This window comes from Eschrichtius robustus, chromosome 14 (genome assembly GCF_028021215.1).
Source record: "Eschrichtius robustus isolate mEscRob2 chromosome 14, mEscRob2.pri, whole genome shotgun sequence".
Taxonomy (NCBI): Eukaryota; Metazoa; Chordata; class Mammalia; order Artiodactyla; family Eschrichtiidae; genus Eschrichtius; species Eschrichtius robustus.
The window spans coordinates 21849826-21875904 of NC_090837.1; the positions used below are offsets into that span (position 1 = coordinate 21849826).

General features: G+C 39.6%; 1 protein-coding gene across 9 annotated transcripts in view; it reads right to left on the bottom strand.

The window, feature by feature from the left end:
* Positions 1–26079, bottom strand: part of MTMR3 (myotubularin related protein 3) — a 145579-nt gene that overhangs the window by 27986 nt on the left and 91514 nt on the right. For 8 of the 9 annotated variants that reach the window (XM_068563281.1, XM_068563282.1, XM_068563280.1 and 5 more), the window contains exons 6-12: positions 19092–19174; positions 16900–17066; positions 10366–10462; positions 7717–7830; positions 3083–3285; positions 2427–2558; positions 1327–1438 (exon numbers count right to left, since the gene is read on the bottom strand). In XM_068563281.1, coding sequence (XP_068419382.1) covers positions 1327–1438; positions 2427–2558; positions 3083–3285; positions 7717–7830; positions 10366–10462; positions 16900–17066; positions 19092–19174 — 908 coding nt within the window. The remainder of the gene's footprint in view (positions 1–1326; positions 1439–2426; positions 2559–3082; positions 3286–7716; positions 7831–10365; positions 10463–16899; positions 17067–19091; positions 19175–26079) is intronic. The other variant, XM_068563278.1, reaches the window with a different exon arrangement.

Consider the following 26079-nt stretch of genomic DNA (forward strand, 5'->3'; position numbering starts at 1 on the left):
TTATGATTTGCTGCCAAATACAGACAAAGCATTTCCTTCTTCCTTTACAACCTCCCTCCTCCTCCCTGACATTCATTTGGACCAAGCAAGGGCTAATTACATCTTCTTGACTCAGAGTTTAAAAAACAGCTTTTTAAGAAAGAATTTTAACTTATGGAAGATATTAGAGATCAGGTAGTACTGACTCTATCCCTTTTATTTTATAGACAGGAAAAACGGATAACCACAGGAATTAAGCCACTGGCCTAAGTCACACAGTCAATTAGTGGCAGATCTCCTGAATCCTCAGCCAGGCTCTTTCTATGCCCTCCCTTTAGGAAAGAGTACTACTAGCTAGGTTCTGAATATGTATAGCAGATGCAAGTTGCTAATCCCCAAAGCAGAGCAGCGATCTCATTTCTTCGGTCAGGCTTTTCCCCAAGGACAACTGCTTCACCCTCTGGGCTGATTGCAAATGTGATGAATTTAATCATTTGCTACCAGGAGTTAGCACAAGTGGTTCAGGCAGCCATTTGATTTAATAAATCAAACAATGCTGCAAAATTGATGCAATCATGAGATCTACTGAACAGAACCCAGGGAAACAGCTATGGGATCTAGCACAAACACCAGAACAGAGAAAATTCTGTCTTCTCTGGCACCATTTCTGGCTTCCTGAAACAGTAAAACAGGGGCTTTTAAATATTTATCTGTCCATATTTGTTTTACAGAGCATTCCTCCTAATTTATCTTGTATTCAAACAGTTCCCTTGGGGGGAGGAGTGTTATTTCACCTTCCTCACAGCAAATGCCAGCCATTCATTTTTAATAAGCAATAAAAATCACGGTAATGTTCTTAGTAAGTAAGATGGTAGTTTAGAAATCAGAAGCAAATGTAAAAGGAACTGACCTACTGGCAAGTTTAAAGAATGTTTAACCCTTTTCAGAACATAATGAATAAATTTTTACTCTTCATGGTAAAACATTCCAGTTCATAGCAAGTTAAGTGTCACTACAGGATGTCAGAAAACAAAGAATTAAGTTACTCTGAGTCAAAAACATGTGGAAGAAAAGGAAGAGGGCCCAGGAAAAATAAGAAGGCAATGTTTCCATTCTGAGGGCTGAGATCTGTTCTTTGCTGCACATTTTAAACCTTTCAAAGTGCTAGATTTTTCTTCCAGCTCCTCCTTTGTGCTGCATGCTCCTAACACAGGAATGAGAATAACCATGGACTCTGAAAGTTAAACTGAAATTTACCAAAAAATAGAAAGACACCTTCAAACTCATTAAAAAAAAAAAAAAAAAAAAAAAATCAGTGCAAACTTAAAGCCAAAGCCAAGGTCTTACTTTCCCGGATCTGGCATCTGTGTGCACAGCAATCGCAGAGACTGAAAACTCCTCCGAATTGAATGAATATTTGCCATCCCCATAAAAACAACTTCACAGTTCGGGTAATATTCTGGAGAGAATAACAACAAAGAGAACACAAATATGTTGAATTTAAAGTCCAAATGGCCAAATTTAAAAGGAGCAAACCGGCTATAAAACAAACCCACTGCAGCTGCTGACTAATGAAATGCCAATGTTTTGATGCCTATTAGTCCAGTCCTTTATTATGAGAGGAAAACAGTGCTTGATTTTTAGCTGTCTTTTCAAAAAGGAAGGTTAGATTTGTGAAGAAGATACTGATATAAAATAGAAGCTGTTATTTTTTTTTAAAAAAAGATCTGTATACTTCCATCTTACCCCAGGTTTACTTCTTGGGCCTCTACTAACTTGCATCTCTGGAATCTCTTTGAAAAGAACCTAGCAGAACCATGCATTTCTGCATTCAAATTTCACCTTGGTACAACTGCTTTTAGATTCCAGCTTAGCTCTCATCTGAATAAGGAGCTCAGTGCCTCTACCTGCTCCAATAGCACACAACTGGCACCTAACAGGTCCCTCCTTGGAGAAAGCCAGCGTTCAAACAGTAGGGGTGTTATAGGTCAGCACTGAGGCACTTTGCTAGAGTTTTGTATTTGCTGCTTCAATTTCTACCCCATGTTTTCTAAGTAAAAGTCATGTGAGGAGTTTTCTGTGAGGCTAGTAATGAGCATACCCACTGTCAAACACAAAGAAAGCTTTTAGAAGGCTGAGAAATTGAGCTGCTAAAGAAGAAGCTTCCAAACATAACAGGCCTTATTATAGGAGAGGATTTACTTTCCTTATCACCTAAAAGTTGGCACAGGGAAGGAAGATTCTTTAGTTTCACTGCACCTCCTCCTCCATTTCTCCCTTAAAAAGAGCATACAGTATTAAGAATCCAAGAAGGAGCTCTGGCTGTCTCAAGATAGGTTGAGGAACATGGCTTTCCATTCACTTCAAATTGAGAACTAAGACCCACCTGGGCATGGGGTGGACTCACAGGGACAGAGGGTCAGGGACGAAAGCACTGTGCACCTCACCTGGGCATTCACAGCCTCCTCCTTTGGCTCGGTTCGCCACAGCTGCTGCATAGGAGCGTGCATCCAAGATCAAAAGCTTCTGTGGTTGGACAGCTAAACTCTCTGCTCCTGAAGCATTTGACAGAGAAGAATCTAGGGACATCAGGAGCAGGAAGGAAAAACTAAATGAACCTGTCTCTCCCAGAATTGTTGCAAAATAAGAACCACAGGCACTTATTACAGTACCCAAAAAACTGAAATCCACCTAACCAAAACTACATTAATACAATAGGACTTCTCTCTCTAGTTTGTTTTCTATTTTGCCTACAAACTCCTATACCGCATTTCTACATCCGTAGTCCTAGAATAACTACAACATAATCCTGGTGTTTCCCCCCATGGTCTGGAGACACTGCAGGTCCCCTATCACATATATATTCCATCTTGTCACGATGGCAAGAAAGACAACAAACACTCTAGTCCACTTAAACCAAGTTTGAAACAGAGGGTCTTCTGGTTTTTGCCAAGATCCATGACTCCTCAAACAATCCCATCAACTGACGCTTCACTCTCTCTCTCCTATGAAACAAATTCTGTGTCTTATAAAGAAGGCCATTTCAAGAAAAGGTTCTCAGATGCTATAAAAACTGCTGCCAGAGGCCCAGGGGGCACCTTACCAAACTCCACATCAGAAAGGTCTGCATTGGGGAAGTCTCGGGGACTGTTCCTAGTTGACAGCTTGCTGCCACTGGATCGGGAGTCGGAGGCACAAGCTTTGGCTACTGACTGCACCAGGTGCTCATCATCAGCATTTCGCCAGCCCCACCAGCTGACCTCCGGCTGTCCACAGCGGGCAATGACAGCTCCATTGCTCTGGTGCCTGTGCGGGGAGCAAGACAACAACTGTACCCATCCCAGTGGGCCCATTCAGATGCTCTGTGCTCATACAGAAAGTGAGATAGTAGATTTTAAATGCCTTAATGAACAGCTTGACTGCAGGTAAGTGATGGTTTAGCTTCAAGTCCTCTCAGGGCAGAAGTCTTATACAGCAACAAGAATAACAAAACCCCGGGACTTCCCTGGCGGCGCAGTGGTTGAGACTCCACACTTCCACTACGGGGGACACGGATTCGATCCCTGGTCAGGGAACTAAGATCCCACATGCCGTGCAGTGCGGACAAAAACTAAATAAGTAATAATTAGGGACTTCCCTGGTGGTCCAGTGGTTAAGACTCCGTGCTCCCAGTGCAGGGGGCCCAGGATCGATCCCTGGTCAGGGAACTAGATCCCACATGCCGCAACTAAAAGGGCCTGCATGCCACAAACAAGACCCGGCACAGCCAAATAAATAAATATTTAAATAAATAAATAAATATTTAAATAAATAAATAAATATTTAAAATAATAATAATAATAATAATAATTAAAAATAAAAAATAACAAAACCTATCTGCATCTTTCTTGATTATCAAACCATTTTAGAGACCTTTGTAGAATAACCAACAAAATGATAAAAGTGTATTGTCAGAGAAAAATATTCATAAAGAAAATACCTGAATATTTAAATTTATTTTTGGAAAATCAGGTAAAAAATAAACTACAAATACCACACTTAATAATGAAGCATTAATCTCTCCTTTTTAATACTACACCTGAATATCCTAGCATAACAGATGCTGACAAACATTTGTTTCCTCACTGACTTCTGAGGGCCCACTGTAGCAACTGTACACTTAGGGCTGGCTTGAGGATTCTTTTCAAAACAAGATCCCACACGTGGGACTGAAATACTTACCTGGCCTGTAGTGGACTGCTTTACAAAACCTCCTGACATTTCATGAATCACAACTGCTCTTACTATAGGCAGATAGCTCAATGAGCCAGCCACCCTTCTGTAAACTATTAGAAGGAAATGAATAGCATAAACATCAATAAGCCATACTCTGATAAGATCCTTTATCAAGAAATAAGACCAGAAATCATACTCATAGTCTACCTTAAGATGCTCTTAAAACCCAAGCTTTTCCTAATTAGGAATTTTAGTTAGGCAATTTTAGCAACTAAAAAGTTATAAAGGTAATATTATTTGGTGATGAAAAGGAATCAAGTTCTAATACATGTTACAACACGGATGAACCTTGAGTATGTTATTGCTCCTAAGTGAAAGAAGTGAGTCATGAAAGACCACATACTATGATTCCATTTATATAGTGTCCAGAATAGGTAAATCTATAGAGACAGAATGTAGATTTACTGATAACCCAGAGCTAAGGAGCTTGGGGAGGGAATGGGGAGTGACTACTAAATGGATCTGGCGTTTCTTTTTGGGGTGGTGAGAATGTACTAAAACAATTGTAGTGATGGCTGCACAACATTGTGAATATACTAAAAAAAAATCACTGAGCTATACACATTAAAAGGGTGAATTGTATGTGACATCTCAATAAAGCTGTTTTTAGAAGTTATAGAGGTAATCAGTTCACTTTAAAAATAAATGAGTAGAAAAGCTAGTAAGCAAAAAATTTTAATGTCTCCCAATTCTATATCCTAGAGAGAACTGTCAATGTCTTTTCCTCCCATTAAAATTGTTTCTAAACACATATTCATACACACATATAACACATGTAGGGCACAGATGGATTTTTAAAAAACAGACTATTGAATCTATTTATCTTGTTCAAGGAACAACGTGAGAAAGATTTTTGTTTTTAATCCTAAAACTCATAAGCAATAAATTAAATTTGGCAATAATCAAATTCCACTGGAACCATCAGTTTGCTTGTAGTTTTTAAATCCTCCCTCATTAGGGGACAAATAATGGAGAGTACTTGTGTATTGCCAACACATTCAATTGGGTCACCTGCTGAATGGAGCCAAACTATAAATAAAACCTCACCAAACTATATATAAAACCTGATTCTTAAAATGCCTCCTAGCATATAATAATAGGTGCTGAGTAACCAATGAGCTGATTGACAGCAAACCCTTTACAGGATAGGCTGGCAGGGCCTTTCCTGCACATCCTTTTCTTCTGAAATCTTTCCCAGCAATGCTCAAGAGGAACAGTAGATGGCACTCATCGGCCTGGGTCTTGGGTTTTAAGGGCCACATTATTATTTTTTTTTTTGGCCGCACCACATGGCATGCAGGATCTTACTTCCCCCACCAGGGATCGAACCTGTGTCCCCTGCAGTGGAAGCAGGAGTCCTACCTAACCACTGGACCGCCAGGGAATTCCCTAAGGGCCACAGTATTATAATAGCTAGATTGTAACTGAACTGCTGCAATAAGCAGTGAAGTGTTCTGCAGTCTTCTAAATGCTTTAGACTGCATGAAAGAGAAGGAAAACACTACAGCTAAAAATCACTAAAGAGCATTTCCATCATTTTACAAATAGAACAAGGAAAAATAAAATTTAAGATGTCCAATGTATGAGTCCCCTACTAAACACTAAATGCGTCAATTTTATATAGAAAGATACAAATGTTTAAACTATCCCTAAGTTAGTATTAATCAACTCCCTAAATGACTAGAAGTTTCTAACACTCAATGCACAAAGGGGGAGAGCTGTGAATTGCACTACAGATGGGCGCCCTTCGCACCATCTTTCTGTGTTAAAGCAATCTCTGTCCTCAGTAATAAATCCAATTAAGCACTCTCTCATCACCATAGGAGAAAGCACTAATCAGGTGCTGGTTCAGCATGGTGCTGTCAAGTAACTGCTGCTAGCAACCTCAGGAGTCATTAGTGCAATTTATAGACAGCTACATTCAGTAAACACATGTTGGATTCAGAAGCATCCTGCCACCTGAGCTAGGGAAACTTATGCCCTCTGGAAAAAACTTTGGAAGGGGAAAGAAGCTTCCCATGTTTACTCTAAGTTTTTCTTCAGCCTACACTTTCAGGCCTCTCTACCAACAGGGAGAATTCACCAAAAGACCCTTACTTTGAGAATGAGAATCCTTTCCCCTTATGCTCAAAGTCAGCAAACCTCACAAATGCCAGGGCTGCTGATCTAACACAGCTGCTGTCTGCAGAGCAGCAGCTGGCTGCTTTCCCTATTTGAGCTGGGCCGATCACTGATAAGACTCATTAATCCTTTCAGCTTTCCTGTGTCATCCTTACCACTTGAATGATAGGTAAATTTGGTGACCTACTTTTCTAGGAGTGTCTGAAAACAACGGTGATGAAAATTGAGATTGAAAACTTAATGGGTTCCACTGGGACAGAAGCAAATATGTACTTTTCCATCTCTCCCTCTTCAGGGTGGGCATCAGAATCTGCCTTCCATGGACTAAACAAGCTGGTTACCTCAGTGGGAATTCCACAAGGAAATAAACCCCTTCTTACAACCTCAGTATTTCAATGGACTGCCTCCTGGCATGAGTTTCTAACTAAGCCTCACTGGTTTGGCCCGAATTCAAGGAGAGTCCATAATGTCTGCAAACTGGAAAAATGAAATGGAGAATGTGATATTACAAGGACATCTGAAACTGTTCCAAAATAAGAGGGAATGACTTCTTAAAAATTTAACATGATTCTGTGAGAACTGAGCTAGCTATTCACTGAATTATAAAAGCAGCCCTCAGGAATACAACCTACTCCAGACATTGCTTAGGAAGCCCAGTGCTCCATTCAGATGTCACAGCATACCTGTGAAGTAAGAACATCATTCCCATTTTACTAATTGGGAACAGGCTGAGGTCAGTTAGGGGACTTACTCAAGGTGCCACAGCAAGGCGTGTCAGAGAGAAGACCTGAATTCTAAAACCTGTGCTCATCACCACACCACCACCCCCTTCTAGAACTTGCCTCCCTTGACTCTCCTGCCTTTGATCTCTGATAGCATCTATCCAGCCAAGCCCTAGCCTTCTTCCCTAAATGCTCCCTCTCAAAGCAGACCTCTTCCATGTGTCAAAGTTTCAACCACAAAGACAATCACAAATGACTCAAATCTATACTCCCAATTCTTACTTTCTAGGATTCATCTCTCTCAATCCAAGGGCCAACATCTGAAGCTAAATGCAATGAGCACATTATCTTCCCACAGAATGTCAGAAGGATCTTAAAATAGCAAGTCCAGCCACTTTTCTATTAAAATTTTCTTTTCAGTGTCAACTGAATCATCAGGTAGTGTTCCAGATGAATTACTGGTGTATGACTGGACAAGCAGCTTCAGCAATAAGGAAGTACAGAATAACCTGGAAAGTTCCCTGAACCACCACCCCCAGGTTAGCAGCAACAGAAGCAGCAGACCATATGCAGTGGGCAGCAGCACCAAACCAACCTGGGTCTGGCCAGGCTTACTTACCTGTAGACGACGGCGGGGATGCGCTTCCAGGACCTGAAGCTTGCGACACTTTCTAGTTCTTTGTCAGTGATCCAAGCAGGCACTATGAGCTCCTGTGGATAGCTACCACACAGCCTAACAGGGAAGGTGAGGAAGAGGGAGAAGGGAAGAAGACAGAGAGGGAGGGGAGAAGAGGGAGAGACACGAGTGAGCCAGCAGAAGGATGTCGATCAAGCTACCCCAGAGCCAGTTAAAAGGCAATGAGGAGCACTACCTGAGTCTTGGCCTGCTCAGCAGAATGGGTTGCCTTAAGTGTTTACTTATGTGTATGTCAAATGATACTATCTTGGATTGTTCCACTTGATGCTGCCTTTTGGAAATCTGGCTATCTTAACTATCAATGTAAAAAGGGGAGTTGAGAGGCAGTTACTCCACTGTAACTGTTGTAACCAATATGTGGGTCATTTCTAACTACACAAATGCCCAGTCCAACTGCAGAGGTGGAAGTCTGTGTTACCTCTACCAGACCCTCAGTCTTTCAGGGAAACATGAGAAGAAGGGCAAGAGCCCACAATTTCAAGTTTCCAGAGACCTCATAGGATTACTAACATATTCTTTGATCTGAACCAAACAGGGTGTCCTAATTATAGGTAACAGGTGCAGCCGTGGGTTTATAGAGCACTACGGGTCAGCCCCATCTGCATACATAATCGTAGCTCCATTAAGCCAAGTTAGTAATGTGAATATGCTATTAATCATAATTTCTATAAAACATCCTTCAGAATAAACTACACTCAAGGGGAAAAAAAGCTGTTTTTCTCTTTTTTAAATTTAACTTTTATTTTATATTATAGTTGATTTACCATGTTGTGTAAGAAAAGCTGTTTTCATTAGGGAAAATACTAGTAGGCACGTACTAGTCAAGCTGGTGCCCTAGAAAGCATTATTTCTGATAGGTTTTTTGCTTACAAGACATGTCTCTCTCTGGGAAACCCAATATTCCTTCTCAATAGTGAAGGCAATAGACATTTAATCCAAATCCAAAAATATACAAACTGCTCCTCCTCCTCCTCCACTACCATCATCTCTACCACCATGCCCTAGCCTACTCTATGCATTAGGGGAAGAGGCAGAAAAATACAAACTGCTTAGGAATTGAGGGTTCTGATGATTCTGGACTAAATCTCTCTCTCTTATTCTCAATTTCCAGATTAAGTATCAGGAATTCAAAAGCCTAACCAGGAGAATGGAGACTGACCAAAAGTAGCTCCACAAACTTCCTAATACCTATCTACAAACTCCTAAAAATAACCTAGGACACAGATTATAAATTAACACTCTAACCATGAGTCTTGTTCCTTTTATCTTCTTTTAAACTTAAGAGTAAATTTGGCTCTTATTCTTCCTTTGTAGTATGAAGAACTTTTCAATGTGCTGAAGGCTGGTTCTGAAGTGGAAATAGTAGACTCAAAGAAGTTAATTTTTTAAATCCATATTAAAAAGAGATTTCTGAAAACCACTAGCTTTTGAACTCAAAAATTTTTTCTCAACAAGCTTAGCTTAATTCAGGTTTTGTTTTACTTCACCCAATATTCTGATCACTGTATTCCTTGTTCTCTAAGGATTACATTACCTAGTAGTCAGCTCTTCAGCAAGTATGAGCTGCTCACTTGTAGATAAGCAGTTTCCAGTATAGGAAAGGTGGGTTACATGTGAGCAAAGCCTGTGCCAGCCTCAGGCTCCCTGAGGACCCCCCTCCTCTCTCCACCTCAATTCTCTAATTTGACTTGTCACTGAGAACAGGCAAAGGTATGACACGCCTGTAGCTCCTGATTCTTCACACCACCTCCTTGGCCAAGGTCCATGTTAAGAGCTGTGCGTAGTAATTAGCTGTCGTTTTTCCAACAAAAAATGAAATGCTCCGGTGGCTACCCACAAACAGTCCAGGAAAATACCTATCATAATTTGAGGCAGCTGGAAGGACAACAGAGTGATTAAGGCCTCCAATTGCCGCAGGGAAACTTAAGAGGAGGATATGTTAATTTTAAAATTCTGGACAATTTTCTTTTGTTTTATAGAAATTTGGATCACCAAAATCACAGTAGTTAACTGCCCTCCCCTACCAAAGTTCTTATACCTTTTAGGGAAATAGGTAATGGGAAATATTTAATAATGGTTACATTAATATTTAATGGTTAAGTGATCATAGCTGTGACATTAGTTTTAGATCAACAAATTAGAGAATAATACGGTAGCCTATTTCATAGGATCTGGAGTAAAATTACAGTAAAAACCAAGTGTTTTATCACTGCTTCTGAGATCACTAATCTTATCTCTAATGTGATGTCAAGCAGTGATGACAACAACAGAAACTCCCTGTCTACAGGTAAGCACAATATTATCTAGACATGCATGTGCCAGGAAGAATAGGAGGGGATAGAAAGGAAGGTTCCAGGATCCTACTAAGTAAGGATCTCTTTCCACTCCAGTGATAGCAATGGGAACAGAAGGCTCAAGAAGTACGCTGAAGATGAGGCATTTAGATTTAATAAATAAAACTCCATTTCAAAGAAAAAGTCTAAATTCAAATGTTCTGCCACATGAGAATTGGGGTTTCTTGCAAAGGCAGTGGCCATGAAACACAGTCCACAGGGATCAAATACAACTCACCTGTACTTTTCATTGATGTTGGAAATCCTCCAGGCATTGTTCATATCAAAACCCATCCGCTCCACTTCGTTTTTAAACCTTGATGTTACGTGCTCCCCTAGGAACCACAGACAGATAGGAGAAAGGACGAAATGAATACGATTTTCCACAACAGGTGGAATGAAAGCACTGCTACCCTGCTCAGTTATTTTTAAAAAGGTATTGTATAAATAACATATTTAGTTAAAAAAATCTCCTGCCAGGATAAGACTATAAGAAGAAATGAGGAAATTAATTTTGATTTTAATTAAGAATTAGTATTATCTCTTCAATTAAAAATAAACTAAAAAACAAAAAAAGAATATTATCTAATCACTACTATCAAATTTGAGAGTAGTATCACTGGGCTCATTTTACAGAGGACAAAACTGAGACTGAGGTGATTATTATGGCAGGTCTGTCTCATCTCAAAACCCATGTTCTTATCCCTATACTGGCTACTTTCCCATTTCCACACTGAGACTGATGGTATACATAAGAAATAAAATCAACAAGTTCATCAAGAAGAGTAGTACAGACCTATAACTCCTCATGAGAAACCCTTTGGGCCAGATTTCAGAACCTGAATTTTCTGGATTTTAAGGTGTGCATGTATAATAATACTGGGTTAATGAGATCAACAGCATTAACCAAACATTAACATCTTTACAGTGAAATGCATGGATAATTCACACTAAATGGGATAAATGAAGCAACAAATAGTTCAGATCAAGTCAAACTACCAAATAAAATAAAAATCTTTTGATTTTCAGAACCTTACAGATTACAGAATTGCAATTAAAAGATCATGGGACTTTTAACTGCCAGTACCCAGGAATCTCAAGAAACACCACACTAGTAACTACAGCGCTGAGCATTTGTAAGAACATCCACCCAAACAAGTATAACTGCCTACATTTGCCCTAATGAATTTGGCTGCTTCTTCAAGACAGCGAGCAACAAAGGCAGAAATGAACCGAACATAAAAGTCATTAAATCTGAAATAACTTCCTTCCTTGAAAACAGTCCTAGAGCAGTAATTTTATAAAAAGCAAATAAACAACAACAATGAAACAAACCATTAAGCAGTACCTCTAACATATAGTATTATAGGTTGTAAAATAAATACTGGTGGGGGCTGGGAGAAACTACAGTAACAAAAGCACAAAACAGCCAGCACTGGTGATCAAAGCTTTGCTCTCCCTGGGAGAAGAGCTTCAGAATACGAAACAGCAATTACTTGAATGAAGGACAAGTCTATAAAACTACTTCCGATTTAAACTGGTTTTCTTGAGCTTAAACTAAGTATTATATGTTTCCTGAAGGAGAGCTATAAAAAGGTGAGGTTCAGAGATGCAGGAAATAATCAACTGAATCTATCCCATTTTGGAAAAGTTTTAAAAGCAATATAATCTTCCAAATAGGAAAAAGCTATCTGAATTGGAGTGCTGTCTACAAATTGCAAGGAATGGTGACCATCACTAATTCTACACAGGGAACCTTTCACTTTTAATCCCAATATAAAAGCCGTAAGAACTATGGCAACTTCCAAGTTCATTAATTAATGCCAAGATTTTCCCCAACCTGGGATACAGCTCCAAGTCTTTGCAAAAGGTAAAGGTATTTTAATTAATGGTCATTTACATTAGTACCTCTGTCTTAAACACACAGATACTCTAAATAGGATCTTCTATAACTTTAAAATAATCACGGGCAAAATAACAACAAGAACCTCCTCCTCCTCCTCCCCCCCCCCTCCTCTCCCACCTCCTTCTCAGGCAGTTTTCTACATAGAACAATTGCCCAAGAAAGGGCTTAGAATTACCATCCCCGGCATGAAATTCTGAGCCACACACAAAGAAATACATACTGAGTAGTGAGCACAGAAAATCTGTTATTTCAAGTTCCTTGAGAAGAGTTTTAATTATCTTTGTATCCTCTAAAGCAGTGACTTCATCAACTTTGAAACTGACCATCACAACCCACAATAAGAATGTTTTACATCACAATTCAATATGACATATTTATTTTTAAAAGTTTCACAAAATACCCACCCTTACTATGTGTGTGATACATTGATATTTTCTATCCTGAATTTTCATTTCATATTTCATTTCTTAAAACTTTGATTTCATGACCTACTGGTGGATCACAACCTAGTTTGAAAACCACTTCTTGAAAAAAAAATTTAGCAGCAGACCTTACATACATGAGTAATTCAACTGGCTTTTGCTAAACTGTGTTAGAAGTTCACTTGTGTTTATTCTGCCAGAAAAGTGCATGCCAAGCACATATATTGCTGGATTTCCCTTAAGAACTCCCCTCTCAGAATTCTCGTGTCTCCATTGATTCAACATTAGATATGCTGTAATACCCCAATTTATTTGTTTAGCTTTGTATTTCCATTTCAACCCTTCCTGTGTGCCTCCCCCATTCCCAAATGAGGATCTGTCCCTTTTTAACATTTTGTATTTCTTATACTACAAACAGTCCAGCAATTCTTATTTTAATGAGAATTAAAAACATTTTAAAGCAGTAAATCCCTCTATCATAACCACAGTGTCAACCAGCAGTCTAAAAAAAATTTCCCCCCAAAAGTCTAGCTTCCTGGTGATTCTGAGTATTCAAGCCTACAATTATACACAATTTAAAGGCCTGGGATAGAAGGACCAGGCCCTTACTGTGAGGAAGAACAGTATCAGAGTCAGAGAAGGTGAGAACTAGCCCTCCCAGATTTTCAAATACGGAGGGAAGAATCCTTCTTTTCTATGAACAAAGGTCCCAGTACAGTCGTCTAGATGTACACTTACTGGACTGCATTTAAACTCAGAAAACGGACTCTGCTGACAAGGGCTTTTACTTTATACGAAACAGGCAGCTGCACAACAGTATATGACCCAGAGTCATGCTGTTCATAGTTAATCAAAATGTGCTTAATGGGTATATGATAGAAGAGAGGTCAGAGATGTGGGTCTGATGCTACTTAAATAGCAACTGAATTGCCCAGTCATCTGTCAGGACTCCAGATTAATGCTGAAGTACAGAACAGTCACCAAGAAGGCAGCTAAAATGAGAAGGAGGCTGAGCATATGGGAGAGAAGTTTTAAGCTTTAGTCCATTCTTTTTTTTTTTAATTTTCTCCTGTTCATTTTTTATTTATTTTTTATTTTTGGCTGCACTGGGTCTTCGGTGCTGTGCGCAGGCTTTCTCTAGTTGTGGCGAGTGGGAGCTACTCTTTGTTGCGGTGCACGGGCTTCTCATTGCAGTGGCTTCTCTATTTGCGGAGCACGGGCTGTAGGTGCGTGGGCTTCAGTAGCTGTGGCTCGCAGGCTCTAGAGCACAGGCTCAGTAGCTGTGGTGCACAGGCTGAGTTGCTCTACGGCACGTGGGATCTTCCGGACCAGGGCTCAAACCCGTGTCCCCTGCATTGGCAGGCAGATTCTTAACCACTGTACCACCAGGGAAGTCCAGTCCATTCTTATTTAGAGTTTGAAATGGGGCTAAGAGCAGAGTCAAGAGTTTTACAATGAACTCCAACAGCAATGTGGTGACTTCCTCCAAAGCAGATTAAGACCTAGAGCTGTGGCCACAGTATGGCTGGCTTAACTATGACAGGTTCAACAGTCAGAAACTACGATTTATATGAATACAGGGTAATGATGTAATTTTCCCATTTCCCCCCTCTCTGACACATTCTACTCTTAACAGGCTAGGCAGAGAAGAATCCATAAAAGGTTTTATTAACTTCTGAAAGACTAAACTAACTTCCACCCTTCAGAGTCTATGCTTCTGGTCTCATGTGTTGGGGCAGATTACAGAATGGCATGACTCTGAAATATCTCAAGTGCTGTCTCACATAAAGATGACTTATAAGAATGTGGTTGTCTGGTCTGCTCGTAATTGGTAAGTAATGCTGTAGCCACCACCAACACTCAATGACATTGGGTGGAGACGAAAGAACTAGGTTGACTGGCTTTAAAAATGCCACCACAGTATTTTTTAAAAGCAGGTTTTCCTCTGTACTCCACAGTGAAAATATATAAAAGGAAAAAGCCATACACATATACACACACTCAAACCAAGTCACTAAAGTACAGTAAGATTGCATGTGAGTTGTAGCAGGTTGACTTCAGTGTGGAATGTATATATTGAAAAGAAAATACAACCTTTAATCAGAGTAAATTCCAATCAGTTACAATGGCACCGTCTTGTATATTCATAATTTCCAAAATGTATTCACAAGCATGGCACATAGGAGGCACTCAAACATTTACTGAATTGAACTCTCCAGCATTAACAGATTTGATCTTCAGAATATCCAGATCAGCTTGGGCAGGAAGAAGAAAAATGTCTCACTTTGAAGAACAAAAGAAACTAAAGTACAGAGAGGATAAATGGCTTGCCCAGTATTATTTTTAAAATTAAATGGTAGAGTACAGGTTTGAATTCAGGTTTTCTAGTTGCTAAATCAGTATTCTAACCCCCAAATGCCTCCATCCATCACAAACCCATGAAAAGACACGAAATTGGATGTCCTGGTGGCCAACGAATACCAAATATCTTCAAGAAGGGAAAGACCTGGGGACCAAAGTCATCTCAGCTCAGGACAAAGCCATCTATAATTAACAGACAGGAGTGAAGTTTTGATCTGACACATCTTAGGAATATTCTGAGAGTTGACTCAAATCCTAAAGAAACTAAATTATCAAGGGAATAAGAAATCATCTAAAGATGAGGAATTTTCAGTCTGTGGTTGTGAGAGAAACAGGTTAGGAGAAATTCAAGCCTTGTTAACTAAACACTGGCAACCCAAAACTAGGGAATGCCTTTTGGAGTTAAGAGCCTTAAACAAATCAAAGTTCTTATATAACATAATACAGCAAGATACACTCAATAACTTCATTATCCTAGGAGATGGTAGAGATTAAAAATCTAATAAATAAGATATAATGGCTAAAAACTTAGCAAATATACATGTAAGATTTGTGCATTTCACTGCATGTAAACGTTACTTTTTTAAAAACTAAAAAAAGCTGAAAAGAGCCATAAACAAAAAAAATTAAAATACAATGGCACCTCATATAAAGAAGGAAAAAGAAAGATGCAATGGATAAGGGAGTGAAGTGAGAGACAGCTAAGGCACATTCTCATCACCTTCCAAGGTTGGTGTGGGTGACTCTTGTGAACGACTTTGGGTTCCACTGGCTGACCAGGCTTATGGGAAGCTTGGATTCCTGGGGCTTTCCCTGAGGCTCCACAAGGGCAGGTGCCTCTGTTTTTCGTCTCTGTATCCACAGCACCCCAAACAGTCAGCTCCCAATAGCTGAGAACTGGGTTCAAGTCCTGGCTCTGTCACTGCCTAGCAGTGGGACTTGGCAACAGGTTTTACCTCTGAGTCTCCGTTTCTTTGGCTCCCAAAACAGAAACACCAGCCTATCCTGCCTGTTTGACAAGGTCATGAGGGTCAAACAAAAGTACATATTAAAAAGCATCTTTAAAAATATGTTTGTGTTTGCTATAATTTAATTAAATATATGAACCAAAAGCTTTAACCAGTGAATGAGCCAGGAAACAAAGGGATCCAAGCATTGCTAGATTAGCCTCCAATGTTTAAAACAACCCAGGGCAGAATTGTTAATATTGAAGGTTCAGGACTGAAAATTGAGGTTTAAAGGAAAAAGTCTCTAGAGTAAACTTTATTGGAAGGAAGCTCACAACGTTTCACTGCTTAGGAATTCAAGACGTTGCTTCCAAGCTGGACACATTAAAGATTCGGTGCTGGACCAGCAAAGTTCTATTTACGGCAACATACAATTTATAGAAAACTACACACAGAGAAACAGCATGAACTTGGTCAACGCCATTTTTGAGGGAGAAAGACAGTGAGTGTGACAAAGATTTCATGAGGAGTCAGGAAGCCTGGGTTCCAGTATAGGCCCAACTTCTTTATTTGTCCTGAGAAAAGTCACCTGGCCTCTCTGGACCTCTGTTTCATCATCTGTGAGATGAAAGGGGTGACAAAAGGTAATCTATGACTTGAAATTCAAACACAGCAAAAAGCCATTTTGTAATCCATTATTCTGTGGCCTAACCTCACACTTCTGTACCTTTGTTCATGCTACTTGCTCTGTCTAAAGTTCTCTTCCCCAGTCTGTTATCAATGAACTCTTATTCAACCTTCAAAGCCTACTCAAAAGCCACTTCTAACGTGAAGTCTTCGCAAACATGTATATAACACTCGTGGCTCCCTTCCACTGGGCTTCCCTAACACCCATACCCTACGTGTTTTTAGTCAGGCCCAGTAAATTGTGATGCCCAGTCTAGTGTTCTTTCCTTCCCCCTGAAAGGTAGGAAACATCTTCCGTTGAGCTTAGAAGAATGATGGGCAAATGCTACGTGCTCCATGAAAAGTACACTGATTAAATACACGAATGCTTAGGAGTCCCATTTCATGTTACGGATATCCCAAGCAGTAATTCAATAAAGCCACCATCTGCACGTTTTAGAAAGGCCTACCTGGCCTGCACAGGTCTCCATGTTGCTCTTTTTCACTGGCATATACCTCCATGCACCAAGCGTGGTATGCAAATGAGAAGAGATCTTCTATTTTAGCAGGTGGTCGGATTGCATTGTTCAGTCTCTTCAGCCACTCTTGACACTGCTCAAAGGTTGAGAACTGACACCTTTGTAAAGCCAAACAAGTACAAATGTAATCAGAAGACAGCTGACAATGAAACCTAAGGGTAGCCACCATTTCAAGAGTGCCTACTCACAGTGAAATGATAACAACAGTCAAAAAAGCATTAGAAGTGGTCTAATGTTTATGATTTATAATAACAAAACATGTCCAACAAATTTTAGCCAATGGTGAAAAATGTCAAGAAGAAGAAAGCTGGACATGTGGAAAACCTATTTTTTTTAGAGTAATAAAATCTCTTCTGAGATTGACAATTATTAAAGTAAAATGGTAGTCATTCTCTTCCAGGAATGGGGTTTTATTCCACTTCTTCCACCAAAGCTTTATGGTTGCCCTTCTCAAAGAATATGTTTAAAGAAGTTCTTTTTGTTTTGTTATGACATATTACAGCAAGCTCAAAAATAGTTCACAGTACTTTTAGCCAATTAGGGAATAATTTCAAAATTTATCTATTTAGCAGTTAGAATAAGTCAGCAACTTTAGATCAAAAATAAGATACATTACACTGAAACTTTCAGATGTTACCATGTAGAGAACAAAACAGTTCTATTACCAAGTGCAATTTTCAGTATATATAACTAGGAGGTTAAAATAATTAGTGTAAAAAATACTTTATCTTTTCAAATGCAGTATCTAAAATTGAGTAATTAATAAGCAACCTTTTAAAACTGTGAGTTATAACCAGTATCTATCAAAAGCAAGCCAAATCTCAATGGCTGAAAAGCAACTTAAATATTTACCTTAAAACCAAGGAGGAATCAACTATACTCCAACAAAAGTTTTAAAAAACAACAAAAAACCAAGGAGGTCACTTAAACCTCTCCCTTGTCCCAATCAGTGTGGCTCATCAATATGTCCACACAAAATGTTTACTGGCACTCCAGAATAGGACAAAGAAATAAAGCAAAAAACTTGGGGAATTAAAAACTGGTAGAGCTACTAAATTTAAAATGCATTTTAGGCATCACTTTTCAACCATTATAGTAAAGATTAGATCAGATAAAGCCAACACTGGAGAAATGTGATGAGAAGCAGGACATTTCTAGTGTCTTACAGTGCCTCCCAGACTGTTGATTAGTTGCAAGGGAGAAAATATAGAAATTACACAGAAAGCGGGTGACTCCTTGACGAGAGTGATCACAACTAACATCACCAGCAAGGGACAGATGAACACTGTTTGCCTCCAGCTGTAATACAATCTCCTGAAAAGGACACAACCTCATACATACAGTATTCCAGCTGAGAACGCACAACCTCAATTTAATCACAAGGAAACACCGGACACAAAATAAGAAACTTTCTATTATAAATAAAAGATTTTTTCTTCAAAACGTTAATGTCATAAAAGATAAAGAAACGTGGTGGAAAACATTTCAGATTAAAGAAAGCTAGAGAATCACGGCAACTAAACGTAATATGTGACCTTGACTGGATCCTGTTCTGAACGAGGTGGGGGAATGCTATAAAGGGCACTATTAGGTCAACTGACAAAACTGGAACATGGAGAGTAGATTGGATAAAAAGTATTATGAGTGTAAAATTGTGAAGTTGACAATGATACTGTGGGTTATGTAAGAAAATACCCCTATTCTTAAGAAAGCACACAAGTATTTCAGGGCAAAGAGCCATGATTATGTAACTTACTTTCAAATGGTTCAGAACAAGAATTTCACACACTAGCGCATGCACGCGCGCACGCACACACACACACACACACACGCCCCCTGCAAACGATGAAGCAAATAGGGTAAAATGTTAACAATACTAGTGCTCTTTACTATTTTTATGTTTGTACCTGTTTTGTAAATTTAAAATCATGTCCAAATAAAAAATAAAAAACACCTTTCCAATAGCAAAGTAGGCTAAAGATAAAATATTTCAGGGACTAACTACTCCGAAAATACTCCTAACTAGGCTGACCCTCAAAAGCTGTTTTTCTGTTATCAAATCATGAATCCATCCTTTAAGAAGTATTTTCCACACTAAACAACAGCATAAACTCATCACATACCTGATAACTTTGCAGTCTTTGCAAGTCAAATGAAGCTGAAATATATCTCGGCATTCAACACTTTCTATAAGCTGTAATGGAACCTGCAATTAAAAAAAGATGAAGTTCCCTTAGTCAAAAAGGTATTGACCCTGCAGTTCTTCAGTGTGTCCAGCAAGAGTGATTAGAAAGCTCTGCAGGAGAAAGAAGCACAGAACTGCACATTCATCTAAATCAATAGCACTCAAGTGATTTCCTGGCTGATTGAGGGTTTCCCTTTCTCAGTCTCTAATCAGTGCCCTCAAGTCATGTCATAGCACAAAGATAACAAATAAAGAGGAGGCACCACATCTGGAAGAACAGGGAAATACGCCATCTCTCTGGCAACAAACTTTCAAACTCATCTCTCAAAGCACTACTTTACAAGGTTAGAGCTAGCTGTGATTTGTGATGACACAGAAGCCAAAGGGAACCAGAATAGTTATCCTGTCTTGTTGACAGAAAAGAGCTGCAGATCAAGAGGCTAGTGGGACTACACTTGTCACTTGCCCCAAATGACAAGGTGGGCTTGTGGCTTTGTGTTAGCAAAGGAGAATCTTGAAAAAGACTGGAGGTCTGAACTGCCTGCAGGTTGGACAAAAAAGACAAGAGAGTAGACAGAGCTGCGGGTCAGGCTCTCTGCTCAGTAGGCTAGGTATCGAGGAGAAGGGAGCAGGTCTCACAGTGGCTTAATTAGCTAGGTCTAATTTGCTTCAAAAGACAAGCTGAGGGGACTTCCCTGGTGGCACAGTGGTTAAGAATCCACCTGCCAATGCAGGGGACACAGGTTCAAGCCCTGGTCCAGGAAGATCCCACATGCCATGGAGCAACTAAGCCCATGCACCACAACTACTGAGCCTGCACTCTAGAGCCCACGAGCCACAACTACTGAACAAGCGTGCCACAGCTACTGAAGCCCGTGCACCTAGAGCCCGTGCTCTGCAACAAGAGAAGTCACCGCAATGAGAAGCCCACGCACTGCAACGAAGAGTAGCCCCCGCTCTCCACGACTTGAGAAAAGAAAGCCCACATGCAGCAACGAAGACCCAACGCAGCCAAAAAAAAGAAAAAAAGAAAAAAGACAAGCTGAGGAGCCCTGTTTGCCAAGTGGGGCTCAAGGTATGAGTAAGCTGGGATGGTTCTTTCCCTGCCAATCTGGTCAGCAGACTACTGAACACAGGATAAGTATGACAGTGGAGAGGGATCAAAGAAGGCAGGCAGACAGGAGGGAAAGCATCTGAACAGGGTGACAGATCCTTAAGCGGTTGTTAGAATCCTCCCTCTGTCCCTCATCTTATCCTGATTCAACCCCTGGCTTCAAAAAGCAATTTCCAAAACTTCTAAAGAGAGCCTGGTAAAAATAACAGTAGATACTCTCACTCATTGGAAAAGGGTCTTTTTACACTGTATCAAGCCCAACCAAAATGTGGCTCTGAGAGTTGCAAGGTGCATTCCAACAGTTCATGATTTGCATGAGAAGGAGGCAGTCTCTTCCAACAGACAGAAACAAGAGAGTGCTGCCTGCACAGGGTGGCCCTCCTGTTAGCTGAGCCAGTTTCAGAAACAGGCTTCCAGCAAACGCTGCCCCATCATGCAGTTGCCAGAGTCAGCTGAGAACTCTCAGAACAAGGACGTGGAGATCAAAAAGAAGCCCAATGCCGGACATCTTAGACAAACAAACAAATAAACAAACAAACTGGGGCAGGGATTAAAAAGGGTAAGAAAGCAAAATAATATTACTCAGGTAATGGTTGGGAGTTCTACCTCAGGACTAGAGCCTTCTTGATTAATCAACAAAATTCCCTTACACTTATAATAGGACCAGAAGTAAGAGAAAGGCTAAGAATTCTTGCCTGTGTTCTGAGAAAAAAAAGGAGCTTTGGCCCTCTGTTTTTGTTTAAGTCCTTAACCCCAAGGTGCTGTGAGAAACTGGAGTTGATGCAGCTAAAAATTCTTTCAAGACCTGTACATCTAAGAAGGAAAAAAACCCCAACAATGTATCAGTGGGGATAAATTGTGAAGAAGTAATAGGAGATTAAGAGATCAGAAGAGGACACTGATTTGTTCTCAGGCCAGTCCTCTGGGTATCCTATAACAGATTCATGTTGGGTTTCTTTGTTTTTAAACCTACAACCCCCTTCTCCCTCCCCCCCCACACAAAAAACAAACAAACAAACAAAAAAGAGCTGCCAGACTGGCAATTAAGAGGCCTGAGTTCTTATCTCAATTTTCTAAAATTTTACCAGCCAAATTTTGCATGCTTCCTGACTTCCTTGGACAACCTTCCAACCTTCCTACATGACACAAGCCTTTGCTTTCTCAACCTCGGATGGTCACAACTTAGGAAGTCCCAGGGACAGGGAATGGGAAGAGCCTGGGGTAGAGTGAGAAGTGAGCTTTACAAATCCACGTGCTCTCTCAGCAGTCACCGGCATCCCAGATCCCCTTCTATCACCTTTCCTTATAGCTAGAAAACTTGAAAACCAACTAACGCTATTAGCAGCTGCTGGAGGGAGTGAACCAGTCTGTGCTATTTTGCTACAAAGAACAGGTAAGTTTTACATCCCTACTATTGGACTAGAGCCCAAGAGCCTATGTCCAGACTTCCAAAATACAAATATGCAACACCTCAGAGCATGCAAAACATCTGCTACCTAAATGCTTTCAATATACAAATTTTCATGTATTTTAACACTGCAAATTTAAGGAATAAGGATAAAAATGTTGGTTGCTAGTATACAGATACTAGCAAGTCACCAGAAACAACCATGTGTACTCAAGTCATAGACACAGAAAACAGATTTTAATAATCATGCAGATTGTCATATGCAAGGAAGTTTAACATGCAGCAAGAACAAGGACCTAAAAGAGAAATACGTGATTTTATATCAAATGAGTATCTCCCTTTTTTCTTCCCCTTTCACCTCAATGTTACTCTTCAATGCACCCCTGCCCCCACCCAGACTGCCTCCTCTTCTAAAAAGCCAGAGATAGGCTTCTTTTCCTCTTCATACATCCAACCAAAACATAATAAGGTTCTGTACTTTTTTAAAGGCAAGTCCACTGATTTAGGTTTCTCAACTTTCATCACATATTAGGAGGATCTCTTACCATTTCCGTAACTAGACATATCCAATATTCAACCTCATAACAAAGAATTACAGACACAAGAGCCAGACCATTTTATAGCCCAGGAAGGTTAAGCCACTACACTAAAGCTAGTGGCAAGTCAGGACCAGAATCCATGGCTGTCCTCTAGCTCAGGGTCCTTCCATTACATATGGTACTCCTTTCTTTCTTCCTCTAAGATGCCCTTCCCTTCTGTGTGAGCTCTACTTTAGTTTTTCTTTCACAATTAAGTAGTAGCCTCTTCACCAGGGATCTTCAAGAGGAAAACAGAATGTAAACCAAGATTCCTTAGAGGCAATTCGAAGAAATCTAAAGTCACATTCAAATCCTCTCTTACCCACTGATTCAGTGTTGTGTAGCAACTCATTTTCTTTTTGCTCCTTTCTCCTCTGCCTTCTACCTCCCAGGCTATTCTATCTCCCATTACAGTGTTTTTCATCTTATAAAACCCACCAAACTCATGCGCAAAATACATCAAACACACTCAGTGCTGTTAATCAATTCCTCAAAAGGTCAAAAGTTATATCATGTACACCAAAACTCGTAAGAGCATCAATCCAAAAAAGCAGAAGAGCGACAGTTTAAAAATTTAATAGACATGCACAAGTATAAAAGACCCACAGTACTGTGTCATTCCAGAGGGAATTTTATATCATCATATCCTACCATATTTACCACAATTCATTCTGGGTGGGTGGGGGTGTGTGTGTGAATTTATTTTTTAAGCACCAGAATTTAAAAGTGGGATAATGTATACCTTTTAAAAACAAATGCCCTTTTTATAGCATGAATGGGAAGTACTAATCTTGCATACACATGTGAAGTAAAACTGGCAGTAGCAGAGTAAAAAATAATGTAATGAGTCTTAACCTAAAATCTGTAACACACTGGAATATCTGGGCTCTAACTCTTATGACTTAAAAACCAGTCAGAGGAAGAAGACTGTCACAGGTTAAAGACCCAAACTCTTTATTGCTCACCTGTGGTATTTCAAGATACTCTTCCAGCAATGGTTTCAGAAGCCTCTTCTGATTTATGAATGCTAAGGCCAAAGTGCATTGTTAACAATAACCTCCTTTTGATGCTTGGGGAATGAAGATTTTTGATGTACAATAGTTAGGCAATGGAAAGAATCTAGGAAAATGCTAAGGAAAGTGTTTCCAAGTATACTTCCAGCTTGTTCCTAAGAAGCATTAACAGAGCAGTCTGGAAATGGAGTTTTAATGTCCTTTTAAATACTCATGTTGACTTTACAAATTATTTCTGGTTGAAATTCAGTTTACATTTTTTGAAGGTCACAATTCCACCCGCTTATGTTTAAACTGTGTGGCTTTATCCCCACCGCACAAATTGTCCTCATATAGGAAACCACTTGAACTTTGTCTAATATGAGGGAAGGGACTCATGCAGAGATGACACACTTTGCTGATTTGCAAGGTGAGCATCTGACACTCAAAACCAGTTTGTTCCAAGCACAGGTGCAACAACCGCCTAGAATTCTCATGCTACTTACTGGGATTGCAGAAGCAGCAGATTGAGAGGCGGTCTATTGAATTACACAACAAGAATTGTTTAAAAATTTCATGAACTCCACTTGAACACTTACTTGTTTATAAATTAGTTGAGCAAATACCTGCACATATGTAAAAATACAGTTTGGGAAAAGCACAGAATGGGAGTAATTCGTACCTTAAATACAACTGAACTGTACTACAGAGGTTCTTTACCCTAGAAACTGGAAACTTGATACCCAGTGAATGTGTGTGCATTAAGGTAATGATGTATCTCAGTGCTGCTGTGAAATTAACAGAGAATATATGATTATCAGGTAGCTAATTAAAGCTTGATAGTAAGTCATTTTCTAAGGTGCTAAATGTGTTGATTCAAAAGCATACAAAATGATGTGTGTTGATTTAAAAGCATACAAAATGATGCGAACTGAAGCACGCCACAATATATACTGGCACATCTGGGTGATGGTTGATTTATGTTTGATTTAGATATAATAACCTTTAAAGGGGGGGGGGGTCTCTTAACCTCACAGATTTTACTGAAATACTCATCTGCTGAGGGAGGACCTAGTGTAGGAGGAGCCACTGTTTCCTGGAGTAACCACAGGTTTTAGGAACCTTAGCACTAACTGCGATGTGATTAACTTATTTGTATGAAGAAGTCCTAGTCGCTCTCAACCTGAAATGTTTAAAGTCACTGCAACGCCAAAATACTTTTGCACAACCATTTTTCTGTGCAAAACCATTATCTTGGGCTTTTTAAAACGTGACATGCAGGCTCTATGCCTCAGAGGGTTATAATGCTAAATGGAAAGCACTTTTAGGTGAAGAAATGGGTCAAAAGTAAGAACAGGGGTAAGTTTTCTTAAGCACTGTGTCTTAGTCACAATGGGGGACCAACAATTCCAGTAAACAACCTACTCTTACAGCTACTGTTAAGAGACAAGATGACACAGGCGTATTTACACAGAAGTATGTTTTAAAATGAACTTTAAACCCAAAGGGGGTTTAAAAATGGTCTAATATCAATTTCAAACCCCTATTAACTTCAATTCACTTTAGTATTTACTGAATACCATGGCACCAGTAAATATGCTGGATTCTGAAGATACAAAGATGAATAAACAAAAAATTACAGCATATCTGGTAAATGTTGTAAAGGTATGTTCAAGATACAGAAGAAGCCAGAAGAGAGGGTAATAAACTGTCAGGGACGGAACTGGGGTTGAGAAAGGCTTCACAGAAGAATTTATCACCTGAACTGGGTTTTGACAGATGAAGAGAAGTTCCCTGGGTAGGAGAAGAGAGAACTCAGAGGTGTAAAGTATGTCTGAGATTCCAAGGAGGGTGGTTTTACCAATACAAAAGGAAGAAGGGGGAAAAGAGGGATACAGAAAAGCTGTCAGGGACCAAGGATCATACCATGCTAAGTAATTTCATCTTAGAAGTAGTTAAGAAACACTGAAGGGCTTCAGGCTGGTGAATGACATGATGAAATCCATGCTTTCTCTCCAATAAGACCATATTCCCAAATAGATCTAAAAATAGTCTCTGAAATACTTTGCCATAAACCAAAAAGCTGAGAGACAGAGGACTGTATGGAAAAATGCAATGATATGAAACTAAATTATCTCCACATGCAATTTAATTACAATTCCATCAATTCTAGACATTTAAACACAGTTTAAACACAAAATTAAATTGGGCAATTCTACTAATTATTACTGTCATTATTTCCACAGTAGCTGGTAGGAAACGTCTGGTTGCTGGAATGTTATAGTAGATTCAATCCTGTCCCCTCCTATCACGGCCACCCAATTCCAAATGGGCCCTTCTGAATACAGTGCTATATGGTAAGAAAGCACAACATGCCTCTTTCCTTGATGAATCCAGTGTGTATTTTTAGCTGACAGGCAGAAAACTAACATAACAGATATGAACATAGCCCAAATCTAGAAACCAGGAGGAATTCAGGCCACAATGATTCCTGGATGTAAATGCTTAACTACAAAGAATAATAATAAATACTAAAATAATAAATGCCAACCACAAAGAAAATGTCAGCCATTTGAGTCTTGACAAGGGAAAAATATGATGAAGGAATTGGGTAACTTCTGGATGGCTGAGTAAACTTTTTCTAAGAATCCCCAAATGAACCCCAAAACACACAATCTGAATGAAAGTACAGTCCTGAGCTTTTACAAGATGTCATAATACACTTCTCTGTGCTAGAACCAAAGTGCAGAAAGCCACAATACGGTCCAGTGAGGAAGGAAGAAGGCATTCATTTGGTTGAAATACATGAACCTTCACATTTTTGTGGTGAAAGG